At 39.9% G+C, this 27,923-nt stretch overlaps 1 protein-coding gene across 2 annotated transcripts in view; it reads left to right on the top strand.

Annotated features, from left to right (window-relative positions):
- The window catches only part of DYNC2H1 (dynein cytoplasmic 2 heavy chain 1), a 378,097-nt gene that overhangs the window by 297,205 nt on the left and 52,969 nt on the right, over nt 1-27,923 (top strand). For both annotated transcript variants that reach the window (XM_080641013.1, XM_080641014.1), the window contains one exon: nt 20,743-20,952. In XM_080641013.1, the coding sequence (XP_080497139.1) occupies nt 20,743-20,952 (210 nt within the window). The remainder of the gene's footprint in view (nt 1-20,742; nt 20,953-27,923) is intronic.

Here is a 27,923-nt window from a genome sequence, read left to right on the forward strand (position 1 = left end):
TGCAAGCGAGAATCAGTTTCTTACTTCAGGGAGGGGTAGAAGTCAGAGCACTGCCCTGCCCAGGGTCTCCACCTGAGATATTGCCTCCTCAGGACAGGGATGATTCATGACTGTTACCACACTAATTGCTGGGTCTCTCTCTCTCTCTCTCTCTCTCTCTCTCTCTCTCTCTCTCTCTCTCTCTCATTTATAGTGTGTTTTACATTGGTAAGCTAAAAATATGTATGCACCTTTTACAGTTTAGTTAAGTTAATAATTGGAGATTATTGAAGATTCCTAAAAATACTTAAAACACAGAAATTTTAGGTCTTTATTCATATTAGCTGAACCAATTAGGAACCCATAAGTACTATATTTTCAGATAAGGGCCATAAGTACATTTGTTGATCAAATTATAACTAGAAAAAGGTGGTAGTGAGTTTAAGTCATCACTCAAATTTGGACTATTGGTTTCTAGCCTTTCACCTTGTTTATAAATCCAAGGAAGGGGAATTGAGGTGGCACACTAAGTAGATTTAGTGGCATTATCCTTTACTGCAGGGGTGGGGAATGTCCATCCCAAGGGCTGTATAAGGCCCTCGAAATCTTTTGTTCTGGCCCTGCCAAGGCATTAGGGGTGGGTTAATTAAATATTTCACCAAATATAGCAGGCTAATTTTTAAGCTGATAATTTGGAATGGTCCACGAATGATATTATAAATATCCAAATGGCTCTTGGCAGGAAAGAGGTTCCTTGCCCCTGCATATAGGGGAAATTTTACCTCTTTTCTCCTTCAGAAGATTTGATCTTGCAAAGAATTTGTATTCTGTGCTTTTTAAAATATTTGGTTTTATGTATTTAACTACTGTTCAAATTGGTTGAAACTAAAGTTAAAATGCATCTATTATGAATCATGAACTCATTTTATCGTAATCTTTAACAGAAACAGTTAAGACAGACTACTACAGTTTTTGTGAAGTTGTCTTGAGTGCAAGAGAGTAGCCATGGGGGTAGTGTGCCAGGGCTCACAGCTTGGGAGTGCTTATAACTTGTAGGAACTAAGCATGTTTCACTTTCCTTTTGGGCGAAATGTAGTCATGGCACTGGGAGCAGGTAGACAGTGTCTTCTCAGGTGGTGACACAAAACAGGTGGATTTGGAGCAGTAATGAAAATGAAATTATTAAAATGCAATATCCCTAATATATTTTTGGATTGAATATAAGGATCACTTTCATAATGAAGGCAGAATCAGTGTGCCATTTAGAATAGCAAATGCCAGTTCTTAGGCAGGGGAGTGTTTGTTTAGTTTAATATAGTTTGGAATTTTAGTTTAATATAGTTTTACCATTGTTTATTATAAACCACATTTCAAGGTGATATAAAGTCTTATTAAATTTGGACAGAAATGAGATATTTGACCATTTTTTTTCTTAATTCAGTATAATGTAATAAAGTATGTACTGTGAAATTCCACTGCCTGGTTTAAAATTCTGACTCTGCCTCTCCTAGATATGACTGCACATTTTGTCTCATCTCTCCTTGCCTAGTTGCCTGCTCAGTAAAATGGGGATAATAGACTGCTATAATTAGTAGATTTGTTAATACTGAGTATTTAGAAGTGTGCCTAGCCCAGGGGTGGGCAAACTTTTTGACTCGAGGGCCACAATGGGTTCTTAAACTGGACCGGAGGGCCGGAACAAAAGCATGGATGGAGTGTTTGTGTGAACTAATATAAATTCAAAGTAAAGGAGTGGAGGGGAGAGCAAGAGAACCCTCCGCTCTTTCGGCTCCACGGGCCGGATAGAACAGCCGAACGGGCCGGATCTGGCCCGCGGGCCGTAGTTTGCCCACTGCTGGCCTACCCTGTGTTAAGTGCTCAATAAATATTAGCTATTATTATGCAGATTTAAAAAATAATATTAGGATGAAATTGCTCTAAGGTTTTTATATTTTGGAAATTTGATATTCCTATGATAACTACACAAAGAGTCTAGAAGAAAAGCATATGCTTTCTAATATTTATCTTTAAGATATAATTACCTAAGAAGCCTGTGCTAATTAGATAAAAGAACAGGTCTTTAGAAAAAATGCCACTTAGAATCAAGCAGATTGTACTTGCAGAGGGTTTTCAATCAAGTACTAATCAAATTGTTTTAAATTAATTACTTTTCTAGCATCATGATGATCAGTATTTTTATGAATGATTGTGAGTTCTGGTAAATGTTATTACTTTTAGTGTTTTTGTTTTGTGTTTCAAATGTACACTATTTCATATACACTTGTATATATCTGAATGTGGATGTGTGCATACTACTTCATCAGACTTGAGGTTTTTAGAGTTTCATGATTCCTACACCTTATTGTTAGAATAGTCATTAATTTCATTATTTATCCACTAAATCAATGGATTCTGAAAGGAAATCTTAAACCACTTTTAAGATGGATACAGTTTTTTCTTTTGTTTAGTTTTTTTGTTTGTTGTTGTTGCCTTTGTCAAAGGAAAGATGTTGAATAAAAAGTGTCATTTCACTATTAAAATTATTTTTTAATTTTTTATTATGACTATAAAAGTATGAAACCTAATAAGCAAAATTTGTGGTTTATGAATATTACTGCTTTTTATTGTTGTTGTTAATTCTCACCCGAGGATATTTTTTCCATTGATTTTTGTAGAGAGAGTTGAAGGGAGAGAGAGAGAGAAACATTGATGTGATTGCCTCCCAGACTCACCCCATCTGGGATGGGGATCGAGCCTGCCACTGAGGTAAGTGCCCTTGACCAGAATTGAACCCAAGACCCCTCAGACTATGGGCCGACACTCTGACCACCGAGAAAACTGGCTAGGGTTGAATACTACTACTTTTAAACATTGTCATTAGCATTAAATACATTATTATGATAGTGCCTGATACTTAATAGTTACTCAATAAATATTAACTTTATTATTGTTGTTATACTGTTTTTATTTTTACTAGAAAATAAGTATTTTTAATTTACCTTTTGATAGGTAGCAAAATCAAGATACAGAAAGGGTCTACTTAAGTTTAGCATTCTATTTTATTGTCTCTAAAACTTCTAAATCCAGAGATTTATTGTGTTATCTTCAGTGAAGTATAACAGAGATTAGACTAATATATAATACTAGAGGCCTGGTGCACGAAATTCGTGCATGGGGGGGGGTGTCCCTCAGCCCTCTCCAATCTGGGACATCCCTCTTATAATCCAGGACTGCTGGTTCCCAACCACTCGCCTGCCTCTGCCTGTTTGCCCTTAACCGCTTCTGCCTGCCAGCCTGATCACCCCCTATCCACTCCCCTGCCAGCCTGATTGATGCCTAAGTGCTCCCCGGCCACACCATTGCTCCTAACTGTCCTCCCCTGCCAGCCTGATTGATGCCTAAGTGCTCCACTGCCAGCCTGATTGATGCCTAAGTGCTCCCCGGCCGGCTGATTGCCCCTAACTGCTCTCCCCTGCTGGCCTGGTCACCCCCAACTGCCCTCCCTTGCTGTCCCCGTCACCCCTAACTGCCCTCCCCTGTGGGCCTGGTCACCCCTAAATGCCCTCCCCTGTGAGCCTGGTCACCCCTAAATGCCCTCCCTTGCCAGTCTGGTCGCCCCTAACTGCCCTCCCTGCTGGCCTGATTGCCCACAACTGCCCTTCCCTACAGGTCTAGTCCCCCCTATCTGCCCTCCCCTGCAGGCCTGGTCCCCCCAACTGCCCCCAACTGCAGGCCTGGTCCCCCCCAACTGCCCTCCCCTGCAGGCCTGCCCCCCAAACTGCCCTCCCCTACAGTCCTGGTACCCCTCAACTGCCCTCCTCTGCTGGCCTGTTCACCCCTAATTGCCCTCCTCTGCAGGCCCGGTCATCCTTAACTGCCCTCCTCTGCAGGCCCGGTCACCCCTAACTGCCCACAACTGCCCTCCCTTGCAGACCTGGTTCCTCCCAACTGCCCCTCCCCTGAAGGCCATCTTGTGGCGGCCATCTTTGACCACATGGGGGCAGCCATCTTGTGTGTTGGAGTGACAGTCAATTTGCATATTACTCTTTTATTAGATAGGATTAACTGAATTTTAATAATACTTTTATTTAATAAGTACATTATTTTTATTCTTTTGATTATACTCACTGATATTAGAGGAAAAAGTAATGTTGTTATATAATTACATTTTTAAAAGTCTAAAATATAAAACTAAAACTATTTCTTTTACATTCTTACACACAGCATTTAACACCAATATACAAAGTACAAATAATGATTTTTTTTCTTCTCCATATCTTGGGGGAACAGTTGCTTCAATAACATGTGCGCTTACTTTTATATTTTCATAGGATGGGGTGATTGTTCCCTGTTCTTTTCTTGCAGAGATGGGCACATGTAGTTCAGAAAGTTCTAACTTCATGAAAGCTTAACTTCTTTGTCTTTTAACTTTTATGACACATATTTATAATGATCAATTTCAGTAATCCTAAGCATTCTTTGTCTCCAACCCCACCTCAACCTGCTCCCCACCAAATCCCTTCATTTTGTACAAACAATAGAATACATATATTGATAGATTTATGAACATTATTCCTTAATGTAAGGTATGCAAGAAGTAATTTTACCTTTTAAATTTTCCTGGTGAGAATGAATAATATGTATGAAGTTCCCTGCTTTAAGTTTTTCCCTCTGGGACTGGCTTCTTCATCTTTCTCTAATTAAGGAAAGGGCTTTCCTGTTGTTTAAAGAGAACAACTTTTACTTACTCAGTGAGCTAATGAAGTCAAGTCCTTGGGAGACTAAGTAGAGAGAGATTCTCAGGCCACTGTGGTGGCTATGACTGCTTTCATACTTCAGAATTTTACTTTTAAGCAGAGGACTGAATATAATGTAAGCATTGCTTTTAATGAGTAAATAAACAGCATGGAACCTATTAACAGTTTTCTCAGTGTTACAAAATTTGCTTCTCATTGAAATGAAAAGATTCAGTGGTATCTGGCTCAGAGGGAGTAACCTCTAATTTCCAAAACATTATTTTAAAATGTTGTTCTTCCTGTAGTATCATTTCTAAAGGTTTTTACATCTGAGGATATCTTTATTTCATATTCACATTTAACTGATAGAGTGGGAGCATAGTTACAGATCCATTTTTAGCTTCCTAATTCTTTTCTTTGAACTCTTAGAAAACATTACTCATTTGTCTTTTTATTGAAGAATTTTCTGTTGATCTGATTCCCTTTTAATAACTGATTTTTGTTCTAGATTATTCTATCTCTGATCTCCTTAATTTTCATGATAGTATATATGTTGATTTTTTTTTGGGGGGGAGCATGTATTCAGTTTTGATTCTCTGAGAAATTACAATTTCAACAGCTAACCTATCCACTTCCACCTGTTTCAGTCTGGGCCCCACAGGCACTGGTTGCGTGCTGTGTAACATCAAGGACACTGCTGTCTATGGCTGGTGCTTGATAGTGCTTTTTATAGCTCTGAAGTGGTAACATGGTGGACAGTGATCCAATCAGGATAATGTGAAAAGAATAGTTTTTCACCCAAAAGCTCTTTGCAGCCATGGCACTCAGTCCTCTTCAGTGGTAGGTTATTATATGCTCCCACTTAATAAGTCCCCAACACCTGTGTCTCCCAGGCGTTTCCCATTCTTCTTGTGCCTTTTTCTGGGTTCAGTGTCTTCTTGTCAGACAGAATTCAGAAGTGGGAGACTCATTTGTATGCTAAATATAGATTCTTTTCAAAGTTATTATATTAAATTTATAATAGCTAAATTAGTCTATCAAGTGTGTTACATTTCATCATTATAATATTTTGTCTATCACCTATCTTCTCTTTCCTGAAGCTATTGTCATAATTTAGGTTTTAATTCTTTCTCATGTGGATTATTGCAGAAAATTCTGAATTTGACTTTCCTTCTAACATATAGGATGTCCCCAAAACATGTATACATCCTTTAACAGCTGATAATTCACTTAATTTTCACTTCTTTTCAGGTTTAACTGATTGGAAATAATGGACGAAGCCAGATTAAGCTTTAAACAAAGAAAATTTATCCTAAAGTGCTACTAGCCTTTTTTTATGGGGATATATAAAAGATAACGTTTACAGTATAAAACTGGCAACAGTCAATGAATTGAGCGCACACAAATACTGAACAAAATGATTCTTGATGTTTGTGATTCCATTGCTTCAAGTTATCAGCAGTGCCTGGTCATCTGTTTGAAAACAGGCATTGACAAAAACAATTATTCATTTTTGTAGATTCTTTTAAATTTTGAAAATGAACTGTATGTTCATAAACACTGACTTTATAATCATTCAAAGTGTATACATTTTGGGGGACACCCTGTATATTTGGGGACACCCTGTAAACTTCCTCCAAATCATATTTCATATCATTATCACATTAATTTTCCTAAAAAAAGCATTTTCCTGGCAGCGTGGATCCATATAGAACCTTATTTCTAAGCCTTTTCCATAGTGAAGCAGATCTCAGTGTTATATAAACAGACCACTGTAGTTTCTGTCTGTGAGGACTTCCAGATGCTATTTCCTTCTGAAATTTCCTAGATCCGCTAAACTAATATTGGCCAAATAAAGTGCCAGCATCGTATAGAATCCTTTTCAGCTGTTACTCACTTTTCTCTCCATCTTACTATAGTACCAATTTATAACTTGCATAATAATTTCCATAAGAGTTATATATTTTAAGCTAGGCAAGTTAATATATGGTAATTAGATATAGGAATTCTCTTACTTGGGAGAGTTTTGAAATTTATGCATGTAAATATTTCAAGTGAAACAACTTAATGCCAAATTCCCATTTTTTAATCATTGCGATCAGGTTATGATTAATTATTAGGTAAACTTAAAAGAATAATTACATTTAAGCAATGAAAATAAATAAAATTTTTTATGAAAAATGTATAATAGTCATCTAGGTTCTAAGCACTTCCCATTAAGTAAATAAAGGACCTTAGCTGAATCACTTACTAACTTTTTCTTAGCTTTCCCTTGGGTAAAAAAGGAGTCGGCATTCTTTTATTTGTTCATTTACTCATTCATTCATCAAATATCTAATATAATGTGCCTGCTATATGCTAGGCACTATGATAGAGGTGCTAGATTTATTAAGAGACGGAACCTACTGCTGCCAGGTGTTAAGAGCTATAGCTGGGAAGATCTGAGAAGAATCCAAGCTAATAGAAAGGTGGAGTAAGTTCTTCCTTGATCCTGCTGGCTTATGCCAACAGGACCTTCTCTGCCAGAAACTGGACCTCCTTGGACACTGGGTATTAGAGGGAGAAGGTAGAGAAGTCATGGGTATATAAGAGTCTTTATTGTAGCCCAAGTAGCCATTGCTAACAAGGAGCCATCAGACAAAGCAGTCCATAAAGTAGGCAGCCACACAAAGTAGTTACAGCAAACATAGGAGCCATTACACACACAGCAGCCCTACATAAAAGCAGCAGCCTCCAACATAGGGCTATACAAAGTAGCCCAACCAGTCCTAGCTGGTTTGGCTTGGTGGATAGAGCATTCGCCTGCAGACTGAAAGGTCCCAGGTTCGATTCTGGTCAAGGGCACATGCCTAGGTTGTAGGCTGGATCCCCAGGAGGGGGCGTGCAGGAGGCAACTGATCAATGAGTCTCCCTCATCATTGATGTTTCTATCTCTCTCTCCCTCTTCCCTTCCTCTCTGAAATCAATAAAAATATAAAAAACAACAACAACAAAAAAAAAACAACAAAGAAAAAAACAAAGTAGCCCAACCAAGCAGCCGTACACTGGCTGGCCAATAACACACTTTGTACCAACTTAGACAAAAGAGGCTTCTTGCCAAAATAGTGACATCAATGCTTGGGCTACAGACAGGCACGCCTGCACAGTGCATACAGTACAATCGCTGTGTCCTTGCTTTTGGACCTGCTTATGGTAAGTTGGCCTTGGCAACTTGGCCTTGAACATCCGGCGTACTCTGAACAGGGTTCCCACAGAAGGACATAGTTCCTTTGTTCCTGCTCCTGCTTTCTGTTCTCTAGAAATCCTATTTGGCAGAACCTATAGGACATCAGCTGGAAAAGGAGAACTAGGCACACAAAAAGGATAGAAAGCTGGGTTGATTGGAGCTGAGGCATACTATCTCTTCTCTAAGAATAGGGTGTGCCATTTCATTTGTACTTCCTCTGGTTTTTCTTTTTCTTTTTGTAATGTTCTGTCTCTTGATTTGTTTGATTCAGTAATCCCCCTCCATTTTTTTCCCTTAAGCACTGAAAGCCATATTATCATTTTTAACTGTATCCCACAAATTTTTATATGTATGTTTTTAGTATTGCCAAGTTACTAAAAATTTCATTGTGACTTTATCTTCTTTAATATTTTGTTATTTGACATGGGAGAGAGTTTAATGCAGGGACAGTTTACATAGGAATGGACAGGATGAAGGAAGTTAACAAGGGACAGTGAAGCATTTTAGGATTAGTAATAGCAGTGAACATCTAAGACTTCTCCTGAACTGGCAGGGAGCGTAGTTAAACAAGAGCTGTTGGAGGGGCTGCCTAAGAGCTGCTGCAGCTGGGGTTGTGGAGTAGGAGAGGGACAGTGCAATCCTGTAGCCTAGCAGGGAGGGAGCCCAGAAGCAAATAGCTCAGAATAATAAATGCTCCCTTGCCTCTGGTTGAACTAAAGGACTCCAGAGGAGAAGGGTCCTTTATTACAAAACAACAAGATCAGCCTCTGGTCACAGAGCTAAGTATAGAAGACCTAGAGAAAACTGGAGGTGAAAGGATAATACTCAGCACAGCTTTCATTTTCAATGCATTTCAAAGCAAATTGTATAGACCATGTCATTTCACTCCTAGATACTTCAGTATACATCCTAATGAAGAATTTTCATCTTCTATAACTACAATGTTATTAACACACTTTACTAAAGAAGCAATAATTCCTTAATTTAATACAAGTCCTTGTACGAATTTCCTGTCTACAACTATATTTTAATAGTTTAGTTGAACTCAGATCCAAACAACTGGTACATACTGTGTATGAATGTTATATCTCTCTAAATCTAGAATTCCTTTCCCTTCCTTATATCATGGATTTTAAATCACATGCTGGCTAGTTGAAGAAATCATGTCATATGTCTTTGCTGTAATGCCTAATATTCTGATTTTAGCTGAATTGCTTCATTGGCTATTGTGTTATTTGCTCTCCTGCCTCACAAATTGCTACAGGTTTGAAATTAATTCTGAAGGCTGAGTATGTTAAGATTGTTTGTTTACATGAGTACTTCATAGTGAAGCTGAATTCTTTATACTACATCATATCACGAGGCACATATGCCCTACCTTGGTGGATAGAGTGTCAGCCTGCGGACTGAAGGGTCCCAGATTCGATTCTGGTCAAGGACACATACCTGGCTTGAGGGTTTGATCCCTGGTAGGGGGCATTCATGGGGCAGCAGATCAGTGATGTTTCTATTTCTCTCTCCCTCTCCCTTCCTCTCTGAAATCAATAAAAATATATTTTTAAAAAAGAGGCACATATGACTGTTCATCTCACTTTGCATGATGCTAATTGATCAGTGATTTCTAATGGTGACAGTAACCTTCTCAATATAAGTTTTCCTATCAATCTTCCACCTGATAGTTTTAATTGATTTTTTAAAATAAGGTGTCAAAACTTCTAATTCTCCAATTTCTTCTGAAATTTTTTGCTCAGGTTTTATTTAGAAGATCTATCCCACCTTCACCAGGACTATGAATTTACCATGAAATAAAATTCATAGCAGAAAGTCAGGATAAATGCTTAATTTAAAAAATCAATTTCTAGAGTAATGAATTGGCATCCTAGCAATCTCCAGTGCTGTATAATGAATTTCTTTTTATATATTTTCTCTTTGTCAACCCCTACATTCATTATTTTACTTATGACTTTTATTTTAAATGAGGTGAAATTCACATAACAAAATTAATCATTGTAAATATTATGGACAGCATTAGATCTTTTAATATGTGACTGTGTTGTAATCTAGTCTTTCACTAAATTACCTCTTTTATGGTAGCCTCACAGAACAGCAGCATCATTCCTCTGGCCAACTTACAGAGCAGATAGCCTATTAAATATACTTACCTAGAAATAAATGTAGTCTTAGTAATATGCCATTTTAATATTAATCATCTTTAAAAAATTGCCATTTTGTTTCACATACCCAAGTTATATATGAATAATGGCTTTCTGTCAAAGAAACGGGATACAGACAAAACTAAAGGTCCTCTTGACAGTGATGTCTGAGAGTCGTATACCTGTCTCTCTAGGGGTAACTACTGGGTTTGATGTTAATCAATATTACAGTATATTAAATAAAAGCTATGAAATTCTCAAGGCATATAACAATAACCAATAATATACATTTTAAACAAAAGCTTCTTTCTATTCACTTTCTATTCAGTTTTTCTTTTAGAAAGATGTAATAATAGCTTCAATATCGTTTTCTGTACATCAACTCAGCATACTCCACTCCTCAGTCTTTCCCAGCCTTGGCTTGCCTTCTATTTTAGGTCTTCAACATTTCTGATTTAAACATTTTATTGGGTAATTAGCACACACTTGTCCTGGTTGACCTTTGCTTTAAATAAAATACCTTTAATTGGAACTAAACTAAATAAAATGAGTGTTAAAACATGATGCTTTGGTTTCCTTTGACCCACCTGATAATTTGGTATGAAAAGGAATAGTTATTACCAGGTTTAGATCTAAGTTCTGTTTGTTTGCTAATAACTGGTTTTTGGACAACAAAACAAGACCAAAAAGAGCCAGCTGTCCTGGGGAATGGGCTTCCAGAAATTCTATACAGATCTTTCAACTCTTTGAACTCACCAAACTCGTAGTATTTTCTTTACTTTTTTTATTCCCTTCCCTGCCCTCTTTTTCCCACAGTTGTGTTAGAAATCCACTTCTGGATAGACATAATTTAATGCAAATATGTCAAAATTTTGACCATGCTTATTATGAATACCTGGGACAGGAGTCAGTTAAACTTAAATTAATCAGGTCTCTTTAGATTCCAAGTGATGGAAAACCTAGTTCAGACTGGCTTTCGGCCTAAAAAGGGGACTTAATGGCTCACATAACTGAAAAAGTGTTAAATTGGTTTTAGTCACAGCTTGTTCCAAGGAACTTGAAAGGATGTAATCAGGACCCAGTTACATATACTGTATATTATATGTTTAATACATATAATAATTATAAACTAGAGGCCCGGTGCATGAAATTTGTGCACGGGGGGGGGGGTGTCCCTCAGCCCAGTCTCCACCCTCTCCAATCTGGGACTCCAATGGGGCCTAAACGGGCAGTCGGACATCCCTCTCACAATCCAGGACTGCTGGCTCCCAATTCCTCCCCTGCATGCCTTCCTGATTGCCCCTAACCGCTTCTGCCTGCCAGCCTGATCACTGCCTAACCACTCCCCTGCCAGCCTGATTGATGCCTAACTGCTCCCCTGCCAGCCTGTTTGCCCCTAACTGCCCTCCCCTGCAGGGTGGTCACCCCTAACTGCCCTCCCCTGTAGGCCTGGTCACCCCTAACTGACCTCCCCTGCAGGCCTGGTCCCCCCCAACTGCTCTCCCCTGCAGGCCTGGGTTCCCCCCAACTGCCCTTCCCAGAAGGCCCGGTCACCCCCAGCTTCCCTTCTCTGCTGGCCTGGTCACCCCTAACTTCCCTCCCCTGCTGGCTTAATCACCCCCAACTGCCCTCCCTTGCAGGCCTGGTCCCTCCCAACTGCCCTCCCCTGCTGGCCATCTTGTGGTGGCCATCTTATGTCCACATGGGGGCAGGATCTTTGACTACATGGGGGCAGCCATCTTGTGTGTTGGACTGATGGTCAATCTGCATATTACTCTTTTATTAGATAGGATAAAGGCCTGGTGCATGGGTGGGGGCCAGCTGGTTTGCCCTGAAGGGAGTCCCGGATCAGGGTCGGGGTTCCCTTGGGTCATGGGGCAGCCTGGCTGAGGGGCCTGTGGTGGTTTGCAGGCCGGCCACGCCTCCTGGCGACCCAAGCAGAGGCCCTGGTATCTGGGATTTATTTATCTTCTACAATTGAAACTTTGTAGCCTTGAGCGGAGCTAAGCCTTCTGCTTGCGCCGTGGTGGCAGCCATTTTTATTGGGATTTATTTATCTTTTATAATTGAAACTTTGTAGCCTTAAGTGGAGGCCAAGGCCGGCCAGGGCTGCAAAAGCTTGGCTTCCTCCATCACCGGGGGCAACCCTAGCCTCCTGCTCTCTCCAGCTCCATGGCTGCCGCCATTTTTCTTGGGATTTATTTATCTTCTATAATTGAAACTTTGTAGCCTGGAGTGGAGGCCTGGGCCGGCCAGGGTGTGTGGAAAGCTTGGCTTCCTCCATTGCTGGGGAAACCCAAGCCTCCCTCCTGCTCTCTCCGTGGCCGCAGACATCTTGGTTGGGTTAATTTTTATACTCACTCCTGATTGGCTGGTGGGCATGGCTTGTGCGTGTAACAGAGTGATGGTTAATTTGCATATTACTCTTTTATTAGATAGGATATTCTGAAAGAGCTGATTTAATGAAACTGATATACTACATGCATGTATGTACATATTTATACACATATGTATGCATACATGTATACACACATATGCTATGCTCTTCTATCTGTTGGCACTGTTTTTCATAGAGATCCTGTCTTTATTGTCACAAAATGACTGCAAAATTTTATTGCATTTTGTTAGAGTAATGAATTGACATCCTAGCAATTTCCATTGCTGTATAATGAATTTCTTTTTATATTTTTTCTCTTTGTCAACCCCTACATTCATTATTTTACTCATGATGTATCCTTCCTTGAGTCAGTCTCTGTGGTTAGGAAAATGGAATGCTTTAAGTTACACACTAGTTTCTGGAGTTCAGATGAGTCAATTCCACCTGAACTTTATGAACTAAGAATTAGGAAAGGCTGTTTCCACTCCAGAGACTTATTAGGAAAGAAACTGCACTTTAGCAGCAGAGTTGACTAGTTATGCCGGAGACCTTATGGCGCACAAAGCCTCACATATTTACTGTCCGCAGCTTTGCTGAAAAACTTGCTAACCTCTCATCTCGTTCTTCCTTGAATTTCCTTTCATGACAAAAATTCTTTCTGAGAACCATTTTCTAAAAGATCTGATTATGTATATAAATATAACTACTTCCATGTGTCATTCATTTTACTTGTCTAAAATAACATCCCACTTAGAAAACTATTTCAGTAAAAACACAGAAATTCTGGATTCACACCTAAATCACACCAAATTAGACCGATTTTTCTTATCTGAAAGATACTCTTTGCATAAAAGTTAAGTTTTAAAATATCCTATAACCTTTTCCTCCAGCCGCTTCATAGTTAAGATTTTCTCTGAATACTTTTAGCTTTTTAATAACAAGATGAACCTTAAAATGTTAAAGCCATCCCTCAAAAGTACATGCTTCAGCCCTAGCTGGTTTGGCTCAGTGGATAGAGCATCGGCCTTGGGACTAAAGGGTCCCGGGCTCAATTCCAGCACATGCCTGAGTTGTGGGCTTGATCCTCATTAGGGGGCATGCAGGAGGCAGTTGATAAATGATTCTCTCTCATCATTGATGTTTCTATCTCTCTCTCCCTCTCCTTTCCTCTCTGAAATCAGTAAAAATATACTTTTAAAAAGTACATGATTCAGTCGACTGTATTTACTCATTTAAAAAAAAGCTTTTCGGGAGTCTTTCCCCTTGAGTTGGGCTCCCGCCTGGCCCCCAATATTTCCAAATTAATATTTTCCAGTCTCTTTCATTTGCGTGCTGCCTCCTCCAGAGCCCAAACCCTGAACCTGAACCTTGAACCATGTGGAACGTGAAAGGGGTTCACTACAAACTGGCGCCTTTGACCTGGGACCTCTGGAGGGGATGATATTTTCGCCTAGAGCGAAGAAAGGAAGAATACACCAAAAAGGTGGGGAAAAAAATACACCGAAAAGGTGGGGGAAAGATCACCATATAGGTGAGGGAAATTCACCGCACGCAAAACCCAGGATCAACTGCAGAAGTCAGGATCTGATCTCAGTTGTGTCATAGACAGTTAAGAGTTAATAGTTAAGGGGAGAAACCAAGATGGCGGCATAGGTAAGCACCTAAACTGCTGCCCCGCACAACAATTTCAAAACTACAACTAAAAGATAGAATGGACACCATCCAGAACCACAGGAAAGCTGGCTGAGTGGAAATTCTACAACTAGAAGGAAAGAGGAAAGCTCACGGAGAAGGAGTGGCAAAGAGCTGAGGTACGGAGACACGCACGCAGAGAGGAAGGGCGGCAGAGTGCCTGGCTGGCTTTCTCTGGCGGTAGGGGGAAAGAAGCCCCCGACTACACTGAACCCCAGTTCCGACTGCACTGAACCTCAGTTCCGGGCGAAACCCTGTGGGCCCAGGCTCATACAGGGGGAGTTTGTACTGTCAGGTAGAGAGAAAGGCACACAGAGACTCGGAGACTCAGGGGAGCTATGGCGGCAGGGGTCTGGAGGCGCGAGTGTGCACAAAGACTGACTGCGGAGGTTACCACAGGCTATCCCTAGCGGAAGGGAGTCAGAAGCTCCTGACGGCACTGAACCCCAGTTCTGACTGCACTGAACCGCACTTCTGGGAGAGCCCCTGGGGACCCATGCTCTTGTGGGGGGAATCTGGACTGTAAGGCGGAAACTGGGGAACTGCGGAAGGCAGAGGTCTGGAGACTCGAGCGCAAGGGTAGGGTTGACGGGAAGCCAAGACTGTCTGCCCTACTCTGAGACTTCACCCCTTCCAAGCTGAGCACAGAGGCTTTTGCAATCTGGCAAGGCTAATCCTATAAGGCTGTCTCCAGCACCGAAAATCTCCCAGTGTAAACACAGCTGATCCTCACAGCCAACTGGCCTGCAGGTCAATTCCTCCCAGTGATACCAACAACAATCAAGACTTAACTACAAGGCTGTACACACAGTCCACAAAGGGGTGCACCAAGAGTGTCCACCTCAGGTTAACTGGGGAGGCCGATCCACTGGGCCATATAGGAAACCTAGCACACAACTCAGGGAAGCAGTGAAAAATGGGGAGACGAAGAAACAGATCGCAAATGAAAGAAATGGAGGAAAACAAATGACTGGATATAGAATTCAAAACCACGGTTATAAGGCTCTTCAAGAATATACTAGAAAAGGCCGATAAATATAACGAGACCCTCAAAGATATGAAAAAGGACCAACTAGAAATTAAACATACACTGACTGAAATAAAAAATATTATACAGAGACCCAACAGCAGACTAGAGGAATGCAAGAATCAAGTCAAAGATTTGAAATACAAAGAAGCAAAAAACACTCAACCGGAAAAGCAAAAAAAAGAAAAAAGAATCCAAAAAGTTGAAGATAGTGTAAGAAGCCTCTGGGACAACTTCAAATGTACCAACATCAGAATTATGGGGGTGACAGAAGAGAGAGAGCAAGATACTGAAAACCTATTTGAAGAAATAATGACAGAAAACTTCCCCCACCTGGTGAAAGAAATAGACTTACAAGTCCAGGAAGCGCACAGAACCCCAAACAAAAGGAATCCAAAGAGGACCACACCAAGATGCATCATAATTAAAATGCCAAGAGCAAAAGACAAAGAGAGAATATTAAAAGCAGCAAGAGAAAAACAGTTACTTACCTACAAGGCAGGACCCATACGACTGTCAGCTGATTTCTCAACAGAAACTATGCAGGCCAGAAGGGCGTGGCAAGAAATTTTCAAAGTGATGAATAGCAAGAACCTACAACCAAGACTACTCTACCCATCAAAGCTATCATTCAGAATTGAAGGTCAGATAAAGAGCTTCACAGATAAGAAAAAGCTAAAGGAGTTCATCACCACCAAACCAGTATTATATGAAATGCTGAAAGGTATTCTTTAAGAAGAGCAAGAAGAAGAAAAAGGTAAAGATAAAAATCATGAACAACAAATACATATCTATCAACAAGTGAACCTAAAATTCAAGTGAATTAAAAATCTGAGGAACAGAATAAACTGGTGAATATAATAGAATCAGGGGCATAGAAAGGGAGTGGACTGATAATTCTCAGGGGGAAAGGGGTATGGAGGGTGCAGGAAGAGACTGGACAAAAATCGTACACCTATGGATGAGGACAGTGTGGGGGGAGGTAAGAGCAAAGGGTGGGGTGGGAACCGGGTGGAGGGGAGCTATGGGGGGGAAAAAGGAGAAACAATTGTAATAATCTGAACAATAAAGATTTATTAAATTAAAAAAAAAATAAAGCTTTTCTTAAATCAGTTGACTGAAGATATGACTGTTCTGCCTCAGTAGTTCCACCAAAAATCATACAGTGGCAGTGATGTTCTAATTTAATCATGATGCTTTTAGCCATATTTGAATTATAAATAATAGTTACTTTAATATTTTTGTCTTAAAATTATTTAACACTAACATGTTACTACTGCTATGAATCTTCTCTATACTTCATCCTTTTAGAATATGTACAATATCTACATTTATTTTTATATTTAGGGTTATTTTACATTATTTTTTATTAAAATTTTGTGAAGGTCTTTAGGAAGTGGATTATGTTTTTAAAATATAGTAATATATCTTGCTGTCTTCTGTGTTATATTTTTTTCCATTTATAAATTATCGCAGGTTATACTACAGCTTGCCATTTCTTAGTTCATAAAGTTCAGGTGGAATTGACTCAACTGAACTCCAGAAACTAGTGTGTAACTTAAAGCATTCCATTTTCCTAACCACAGAGACTGACTCAAGGAAGGATACATCATGAGTAAAATAATGAATGTAGGGGTTGACAAAGAGAAAAAATATAAAAAGAAATTCATTATACAGCAATGGAGATTGCTAGGATGTCAGTTCATTACTCTAACAAAATGCAATAGAATTTTGCAGTCATTTTGTGACAATAAAGACAGGATCTCTATGAAAAACAGTGCCAACAGATAGAAGAGCATGGCATATGTGTGTATACATATATTTTATGTATTTTTCATTTTTTCTTTACATTTTTTTGTCATCTTCCATAAGTCATTCACTTTTTGAGACTCAGCTGAATGGTGTTTTTACTCTGTTCCTGTGTTATTGCTGAACTTACGGCCCTTTACTTGATAGTCTCCAGACCACTGTGCAGTAGAAATATGACGGGAAACACAAAAGGGAGCCCTATATGTCATCTTCAGTGTTCTAATAGCTACATTGAAATACTTCAAAGGAAGAGTTGGAGTTAATTTAAATACATTTTATTTAACCTAATATGTCCTTAATATTAGCATTTCGGCATGCAATTAATATAAAAAGATGAATTTGATATTTTACTCCCTTTTTTCTTAAGTCTTTGAAATCCAGCTTCTATTTTACACTTACTACACATAGACCATCAGGGCTTACATGAAGTCTTATTTGAATTTTAAGTATTCTCTAGTTTTTAATTTTTACTTTTTTAATAAATATTGTTAAAAGTATTACATATGTCCCATTTTCCCCTCATTGCCCTCTCCCATCTCCCCTTCCCCAAGCCTCAGCACCCTATTGTCTGTATATTGGTTATGCATATGTATATGAGTTCATCAGTTGATCTCTTCCCTTTCTCCTCCAGCCTCCCCTGCCTTCCCTCTGAGGTTTGACAGTCTATGTTTCTTGTTTCTGGGTCTATTTTCGTTCATCAGTTTATATTGATCATTACTCTCCTAAATAAACTTCTTAAAAAGTTTAGCACTTCTTTTTGGATTACAGATAAATAGAATCTTGCTTAAATCATTTAAGTATGGGTTTTCTTGTTCTATAAAATAACAGTGCAGACAGTGCAAATTAGTCACATCAGCCTAATATAATGGATAAAAATCCACAAAATCTTTTAGATAAGCTAAATTATTATTTGCTAATCTTCTTAGCCCAAGATCAATAAATATTTAGAAACCACATATTCGCTGCCAGAGATGTTTTAATATAAGGGATTATGGACAATTTTTTTGGCTTTTAATAAATCTTTATTGTTCAGATTATTACAATTGTTCCTCTTTTTCCCTCCATAGCTCCCCTCCACCCGGTTCCACCCCACCCTCTGCCCTTACCCCCCCCACCACCACTGTTCTCATCCATAGGTGTACGATTTTTGTCCAGTCTCTTCCCGCACCCCCCACACCTCTTTCCCCCCAAGAATTGTCAGTCCACTCTCTTTCTGTGCCCCTGATTCTATTATATTCACCAGTTTGATCTGTTCATCAGATTTTTTATTCACTTGATTTTTAGAGTCACTTGTTGATAAATTTGTATTTGTTGTTCATAATTTTTATCTTTACCTTTTTCTTCTTCTTGCTCTTCTTAAAGAATACCTTTCAGCATTTCATATAATACTGGTTTGGTGGTGATGAACTCCTTTAGCCTTTTCTTATCTGTGAAGCTCTTTATCTGACCTTCAATTCTGAATGATAGCTTTGCTGGGTAGAGTAGTCTTGGTTGTAGGTTCTTGCTATTCATCACTTTGAAAATTTCTTGCCACTCCCGTCTGGCCTGCATAGTTTCTGTTGAGAAATCAGCTGACAATCGTATGGGTGTTCCCTTGTAGGTAATTAACTGTTTTCTCTTGCTGCTTTTAATATTCCCACCCCCCCACCCCACTCATGCCCTCACCCCCCTGTTGTCTGTGTGCGTTGGTTAGGCTTATATGCATGCATACAAATCCTTTGGTTAATCTCTCCTCCTTACCCCCACCCTCCCCTACCTTCCCTCTGAGGTTTGATGGTCTGATCGATGCTTCTCTGTCTCTGGATCGGTTTTTGTTCATCAGTTTATGTTGTTCATTATATTCCATAAATGAGTGAGATCATGTGATATTTATATTTCTCTGACTGGCTTATTTCACTTAGCATAATGCTCTCCAGTTCCATCCATGCTGTTGCAAATGGTAAGAGTTCCTTTTTTTTTTTTTTAACTGCAGTGTAGTATTCCATTGTGTAGATGTACCACAGTTTTTTAATCCACTCATCTGCTGATGGGCACTTAGGCTGTTTCCAAATCTTATCTATGGTAAATTGTGCTGCTATGAACATAGGGGTGCATATATCCTTTCTGATTGGTGTTTCTAGTTTCTTGGGATATATTCCTAGAAGTGAGATCACTGGGTCAAATGGGAGTTCCATTTTTAGTTTTTTGAGGAAACTCCATACTGTTCTCCACAGTGGCTGCACCAGTCTGCATTCCCACCAGCAGTGTATGAGGTTTCCTTTTTCTCCACATCCTCTCCAGCACTTGTCATTTGTTGATTTGTTGATGATAGCCATTCTGACAGGTGTGAGATGGTATTGCATTGTCGTTTTGATTTGCATCTCTCAGATGATTAGTGACTTTGAGCATGTTTTCATATGTCTCTTGGCCTTCCTTATGTTTTCTTTCAAAAAGTATCTATTTAGGTCTGTGCCCATTTTTTGATTGGGTTGTTTATCTTCCTCTTGTTAAGTTGTATGAGTTCCCTGCAAATGTTGGAGATTAAACCCTTATCAGTGGTAACATTGACAAATTTTGATAATATACTTTTATTTTCTTTTAGATTCAGTTTTAAGTTTACCGCCATTTACTTTAATGTGTACATTCATGTATAGTTATGTGTGTCTCAAAAATTATTTTAGTAGTATTAATATTTTAAATATAGCAGTAATAGAAATAAAAATGCCTAAATTTGAGCTCATAGCCTAAAACTATGCCTTTACAAATGATCTTATACCAATAAAGTTTATTTAATGATAATTTATTTAATGACAGTAGCCATAATAGGTCATCATACAGTATTATTAAATTATTTATCATAGAAAATATGAATGTGACAACTATTAGAACAAAGAGAAGGGATCCTTAACTAGGATTATAAGCAGTCTATAGAGAAAATTAGGGTAATGGATAGTAGGTAAGAGAACAGGACTACCCAATTTTATCTCTTGTCAGTTCTTTGACAGTTTTAGAAAACTATTAAAGAAGATATTTCCCCTCTTAACCACTGTTTATTAATAACTGATTCTGGGGGCAGGATGTGCACTGGTCTCATTGGATTCTTTGAGTTTTGTTTTTTATTTGAGAGGCCTTAGACATTCCATATATCAGAGCTTCTGTTAATGTGTAGATATAAAAATAAATACATATTGGTCTTGAGTACAAGATCTTTAGTGTGGTTTTCCAGTATATATAGGGTAGGGCAAAATTAGGTTTATAGTTGTAATATAAATAATATAATAATACATAATAATACAAGAATCAATTGTTTGCATACTTACAACTGTAAGCCTACTTTTGCCCACCCAGTATTCTGATAATTTTCAAATTATATGTCCATTTGCATTTTATTTCAAAGCCATTATTCTGCTCTCTTTATAGTAGTGGAGTGGGGGTGTAGCTATTTTGCTCTCTTTTCCTTGGCTTATCGGGTGCCATTCTTTTCACCTTTCCTATTGTATTGACTACTGCTTCTCAATATAGTTCTTCTTTCTCAATTCCCACCCCTTATTCTCAGTTCCCACTCCCTTACCACTTAAACATTGGTGAACTTCAGAATTCCCTTTCTGTGTATTTACAGATTTCACAAATGTGTTCATTCGTAAAATAAGAGTATTTCAAAACAGATTAGAAGAAAAAAAGGTTTTAATAATGTTTTACATATTCTAATATATCAATGATTTACTATAGTATGTTACTTTTCAATAAATATATTATTCTTTTAGAATTCAAACCTGATTCATCAGAAAGTGTCTCCTCCTAATGATCGACAAGGATCTCCAATATTATCATTCATTGTTCTTGAACAATTTAATGCCATTCGCTTGGTACAAAGTGTTCACCAGTCTCTTGCTGCTCTCAGCAAAGTCATCAGAGGAACGACCTTACTGAGTTCAGAAGTACAGAAATTGGCAAGCGCTTTATTAAACCAAAAGGTAAGTCAATACTAAGTATGTGTTTTTACTTCATTATTTTATAAATCACCCTTCCATCATGTGCATATTTGTCAGATGTCTCATAGTTAATAGTAACAGCATAACAAGTTAAACTAGCTGAAGCCATGTTGGAATTAATTGGCTCATGTAACTGAAGAATCCAAGGAAACTGTCATTAAGTCACCTTAATGAAGGAACTTAAAGTTGTCATTAGGCTCTCAGCTTGTATATATCTACCTATCTAGTCATAGTGTGTGTGTGTGTGTGTGTGTGTGTGTGTGTGTGTGTGTGTGTGTGTCTGTTTTCTCCATGTTGATTTCACTTTGGGGCAGGTCCTCTATACATGATGGATTCTAGCAGCCTGAGTCTTATGTCTTCTGAGCTCCATGTGAACAAAAAGAACATCTGTTTCCTCATAACTCAAGCAAAAATCTTGGTATTATCTTTGATCCAAACTGCGTGCCTTATGTTTTATGTCTAGTCCCATACTGATTCTGGGGGCAGGGCGTGCACAGGTCTCATTTGCTAGGGCTTCAGCCAAATGCCTCTCCCAGGAGCTGATGATGGATTCAGCTTCATCTGTAACACATATACTGCAAGAAAGGGAAGGATGGTTACCCAGTAGAAATCAGGCTACTTTTAGCAGAAAAAAAAGGAAATCACCATGTCTCTTGCTGAATAATTGGGCCATTTTAAATGTAAAATCCATGTGTTTCATATTTGTTGGATAGAAACAAAATCTATGTAGTAGATTGACTTTAGCTATTTGGAGAATATAACTTCACAGAATTTGGCATCTGGAGAAGATATCACTAGGGCTCTATAGGAATCTAGAAAGAAAACAATTGTGTGTTTTTTCCTGCTGTTTACTTCAATATAGAGAAACCTCTGATAGTCAACCTGACAGACCTTCTCGTTTAAATACAAAATATAGCCTTTGGATCTATTTTTGTTCATCAGTTTATGTTGTTCATTATATTCCACAAATGAGTGAGATCATGTGATATTTATCTTTCTCTGCCTGGCTTATTTTACTTAGCATAATGCTCTCCAGTTCCATCCATGCTGTTGCAAATGGTAAGAACTCATTCTTTTTACCGCAGCATAGTATTCCATTGTGTAGATGTACCACAGTTTTTGAATCCACTCATCTGCTGATGGGCACTTAGGCTGTTTCCAAATCTTACCTATGGTGAATTGTGCTGCTATGAACATAGGGGTGCGTATATCCTTTCTGATTGGTGTTTCTAGTTTCTTGGGATATATTCCTAGAAGTGGGATCACTGGGTCAAATGGGAGTTCCATTTTTAGTTTTTTGAGAAAACTCCATACTGTTCTCCACAGTGGCTTCACCAGTCTGCATTCCCATCAGCAGTGCAGGAGGGTTCCTTTTTCTCCTCATCCTCGCCAGCACTTGTCATTTGTTGACTTGTTGATGATAGCCATTCTGACAGGTGTGAAATGATACTTCAATGTCTTTTTGATTTGCATCTCTCAGATGATTAGTGACTTTGAGCATATTTTCATATGTCTCTTGGCCTTCCTTATGTCCTCTTTCGAAAAGTATCTGTTTAGGTCCGTTGCCCATTTTTTGATTGGGTTTTTTTATCTTCCTTTTTTTAAGTTGTATGAGTTCCCTGTAAATGTTGGAGATTAAACCCTTTTGGTTGATAACATTGGCAAATATGTTCTCCCATGCAGTGGGCTTTCTTGTTGTTTTGTTGATAGTTTCTTTTGCTGTGAAAAAGCTTTTATGTAGACAATATCATTATCAATTTATTAAATTATGTATTATACATTACACTTTGAATTAAGAAATGCAGCCTCTGAAATATTATTTTTTTAAACATTTTTATAATTTGCATGAAAATGAATTTGTTAAATTTCTTTCAAAAGATGAAAAATGTGTTTTGCAAAGCATATTTCAATTATATCATAGTGTCTTTGGAAATATTTCAGGGTGTTTGGGAAACTCAAATGAGATTAGGCTGACTTTAACTAAGACAATATCAGTAAAATAGTTTCTGGCATTTCACTTTCTAATGAGTTTTACCAAAAACTGTGAATCCAGTGCTGTCCCATTTATTTTACCATAAAAGTTTAATGTTTTGTTAAATTTTAATGTGACAAGTTTGATATTTTCTGATATGAATTAATGTAATTTAGGAAGTAGTTCAGTACCTGATATTTTCTTTACTGTGTCTGACATGTGTGGAGAAAAGAGAACCCCAGTACACTGCTGGTGGGAATGCAGACTGGTGCAGCCATTAGGGAAAACCCTATGGACTTTCCTAAAAAAATTAAATATGGAAATGCCATTTGACCCAGTGATCCCATTTCTAGGGCTATATACTAAGAAACCTGAAACACCAATCAGAAAGAATGTATGCACTCCTATGTTCATAGAACCACAATTTACAATAGCTAAGATTTGGGAATAGCCCAGGTGCTCATCAATAGATAAGTGGATAAAAAAGCTGTGGTACATTTATACCATGGAATACTCTGCAGCTGTAAAAAAGAAGACTCTCTTACCCTTTGAGACAGCATGGAGGAACCTGGAGAGTACTGTGCTAAGTGAAATAAGTCAGTCAGAGAAAGACAAGCATCACATGATCTCACTCATATGTGGAATCTAAGTAACAAAATAAACTGATGAACTGAGTGGATCCAGAGACACAGCAGCATGGAACAGAGTGTGGAATCTCGGAGGGAAGGTGGGGAAGGGTGGGTGGGTGGAAGGTAATCAACCAAAGACCTTGTATGCATATATGCATAACCCATGGACACAGACAATAGGGTGCTGAAGGCCTGGGGCAGGTGGTGGGGGCTGATGGAGGGGGATATTGGGGGAAAAGGGGACATGTAATACTTTCAACAATAAAGAATTATTTTTAAAAAGAAAAAGAGATCGGCTTACCTGCCAGCACACAATCATTACCCAAGGCTCTGTCCTGGTGATATAAGTCTGTGGGGCCTTGTCATGGCTTGGCCAGCTTCAGTCTACAGTGGTCAGTCCCCGGAGGTCTGGGAGCTCCAAACTGGATCAGGGGCGGCCTTGCTGGACTGGCTGAGTTCCGACCTGGAGGGGCCAGACTACAGTCTGATTTCCAGTCGACTTCCCTTCCGCACCTTGGGCAGGGACCAGGTGTGGGTCTGAGGTTTGGGCATGACTTGGCTCAGTGTCCTTCCTTGTTGCATTTGAAGCATCGGCCCGAAAAAGGCTTAGCCCCTGACTTACCCTCAGTAGGAGGACCGGCACTTAGTTTGGGGTTCATGAGAGCAGTAGCTAGGAGCTGAAAGGCCTCCTTCTGGGCCTCAGTCTTAGCCTGATCTCGCTTTTGTTTTTGATTTGGGTCTCCTTGTCTCTATTATTAAAGACATAAAGGCTAGGTTAACCAGGTCTTTTGAGGGGGGTTTACACACCTGTGTCAGTTTTTCAAAGTTTATGGCATATGTCCGGGACTGATTGGGATAGACAATGGATGTTCAGAAGAAGGGTTCCCTCTAGAAAGATGGGGTCTAAGGTGATAAATTTATATAAGGCCTCTGTGAGGCAGGAGAGGAAGAGAGCTGGGTTTTTGTTGGGGCCCTGAGTGATTTTATTGTTTTTCATAGTTGACCACCTTATGGGCAGCCTTTTTGATTCGGGCAATATGGCTATAGAGCTGGTGTCATGGAGAATTATCCTGATAGTCCCATCTCAGGTCAGTTTGGGGTACCACTTCAGTACCAACTGGGTTGGCCACCTTGTCCTGTCCATGGAGGCCATGGGCATGGTCCTGAGCTACTAGCCCAATGTGTTCTTTCTCCTCTGGGGTGAGAGAGGAGGACAGGATGTCATAGATGTCGTGCTAGGTCAGGTCATAGGACTGGGTCAGGTACTCAAATTCCTTGGTAAAGGTGGTCAGGTTGGTGAATAAAGATCCAAGATGCCTCTCAGTCTGTGCAAGGTTGGACATGGAAAATGGGATGTGTACCTGGACAATACCCTCAGTTCCTGCTACTTCCTTCAGGGGTAGAATGGGCGTGGAAATAGAAGTGGCTGTTGAGGAAGCCAGTCTTTAGGTGGCCTGAGATCGAGTGTTAGGTGGGGAAAAGTCTGTATTGGAGCTCTTGTTCTCGGGATTTGGGCTCTCAGGGGCCAGGGAAGAAGGTGATTGCTAGTTAGGAGGGTCTGGGTTTTCGGAATCTACATCAGGTGAGGGAGGGTACATGTAAGAGGGTGAAGGTCTGTGGTCTGCTGGGTCAAAAGAAGATTCAGTATCAGAAATGTTAGGGGTATGATGTTTTGTGTGAAGGAGAAGAATCTGTTGGGTAGAGCAGGACTGACAGAAAGAGGGTGGGACTGAAGGGTGAAAAAGGCCTGGATGTAGGGAATCTCTGACCATTTTCCATTAAGGTGACAGCAATTATCTAAATTGTGCCATGTGGCCCTAGCCAGTTTGGCTCAGAAGAAAGAGTGTCTGCCTGGGGACTGAAGGGTCCTAGGTTCAATTGCAGTCAAGAGCATGTACATAGGTTGCAGGCTTGATCCCCAGCCCTGGCTGGGGCATGTGTGAAAGCAACCAATTAATGTGTCTCTCTCACATCAATGTTTCTTTCTCTGTCTCTCTCCCTTCTACTCTCTCCGAAAACCAATGGAAAAATATCCTCAGGTGAGGATTTTAAAAAAACAATAATAAATAAATTGTGCAACGTGTTAAAATTGAAAGTGCTGCTTTCAGATTTATTAGTCTGAAACGTTTTCAGACGTTTGAGACTTATTATCTAGTTTATGTTGTGGCCAAACAGTGTCACAAAAGAAAATGAGTTGCTTGGGCCTGATGTCCCCCATGAGTGTGCAGTGGGAGTGTAGTGTGGTCCACGAGAGAGGAAGGGTGAGTGACAGACCACAAATCCAAAGGGGACTGTTTAGGGCAGGCGTCCCCACTGCTAAATAGATCACCACGAGAAATGAGGGGTGACCCTCCGGACTGGGCATCCCCAATCCAGAAGGAACCAAAGTTGAATGGCTGAGGAGTCTTCTGGCTTAGCGCTAGGACTTTTGAGACTAGAGGACTTTAGAGAAGTCAGAGAGAGTGAGTGGGCAGAAGACTGGAGACTAGGGAAATTGTGGAAAATTGGCCTGTGTGGGATGGAGGGTCAGCAATGAAAAAGGAGAGGCTCCTGATCTGGCATTCTCCTCGGTTGGTTCAGGAGGGCCTGCAAGGGATGGAGCCTAATGGAGGCCTGCAATCGTGTCACCCTGTGTAGGATTTGGAGGTAAGTCCCAGATGAGCTGCTGCTGCCTAGCAGGGTGACCAAAGCCAGGGCAATGGCTCCCCTTTCCTGTGGAATCCTCTCGGGTTTTGGCACCAAATGTTAGGGTCACTGAAGGAGGAATGCATGAGGCCAGAAGGGTAAAGAATTACAAATTTATTAGGTCATCTGGATACCAGATGGGCTGAGCCCCAAAATGATGCCAGCACCCAGGGACAGGGAGTCAGAGATTTTAAAGGATTCTAGCCGGGCTTTCCTGGGCGAAGAATTCTCTGGGAAGATCCAGATCCTGGGAAGGTCTGGAGGGGAAGGATAATGGTCTTAGCAAGTGGAATGTGGTCTCAGAGAAGGGGAATCAGTTGTGAAGTGGTCTAAAGGCCAGTTGCCAGGGGAGGGGGTATTGATTCAATTATTTGATCAGACCTATCAATAAGTAAGTGCTTAGAACAGTGCCTGTACCTGTAAGTGCTGCATAAGTGCTTGCTATCGTTATCCTTCTCATGCAGTTCCGCATTGGTCCATGCCTATATTACAGCAGCTTCCAGACTTCCCTGACTGCAGTTTCACTCCCCGAAGCCTGCTTTCCCTAGTGCACTAGGATAATCGTTTTAAAACCCAAATCTGATTGTGTCACTTTGCTGGATAAAGCTTAATTTAGGTTAGCATTGCTTTCCAGTTTAAACTCCTTAGGATCAACATTCAAACACTTCTTGGTTTGGTCCTTAAATCATCAGTCAGGTCTCTTGTGTTTTCTTTACTTTTGTACCTTCCTTTTCCTGCTGTCTTTCTTTACTTGACTATAAGCTGTTTATCTTTTGAGACTCACCTCCAGCATTGTCTCTCCCGGAAAGCTTTTCCTGACTCTTGCCCTTATACTCGGTGTGATTTGGTGGGTATACCTTTGTGTTTTGAAGAACAGTGCTTGTCACGATCAGGGAACTTACAGTAGCGTCTGTAGCTGTCTCTTTTGTTCCCCCTTTAGCACAAACTTTTTATGGACAGGAATCCTATATAATAAAAGCCTAATATGCAAAGTGTCCAGTCATCCAGTCAGCCATTCAACCAATCAAAGCATAATATGCTAATGATATGCTAAGGCCGCTCAACTGCTCGCTATGATGTGCACTGACCACCAGGGAGCAGACAGTCGACCAGTCACTTACGATACGCACTGACCACCAGGGGGCAGATGCTCCCGATTGGTAGGTTAGCTTGCTGCTGGGGTCCAGCTGATCGGGACTGAGTGAGTGGGGCCAGACACGCCTTGGAGCCCTCCCGTGATCCCTTCATGGCTGACCAACTTCCCACGTCCCTCCCAGGTCCCGATCGTGCACCGGTGGGGTCCTTCGGCCTGGCCTGCACCCTCTCACAATCCGGGCTAAGGGACAGCCCTCCTTTCCCCCCGAAGTGCAAAAATTTTGTGCACCAGGCCTCTAGTTATTTTATAACTTTGTATGCCTAGCATCTAACAAAAGATTTCCAAACAACTATTTGACAGATGCCTGCTGAATAATCAATTAATGGAAACTTGAAATAGTGAATGAACAACCTGCTCATATCCTGTTCTGCTTCTGTGATATCTTTCATGAAAAGCATGGGATAGCAAAAATATGTTACATTTAGGGTTAGACCCGGGTTCAAGTTTCCCATTTATTTTTTTAAAAACTTCAAGTTTAGTTAAACAAACCTATTCTAACCCTTACTTTGCC

Source organism: Plecotus auritus (assembly GCF_963455305.1).
Source record: "Plecotus auritus genome assembly, chromosome: 9".
Taxonomy (NCBI): Eukaryota; Metazoa; Chordata; class Mammalia; order Chiroptera; family Vespertilionidae; genus Plecotus; species Plecotus auritus.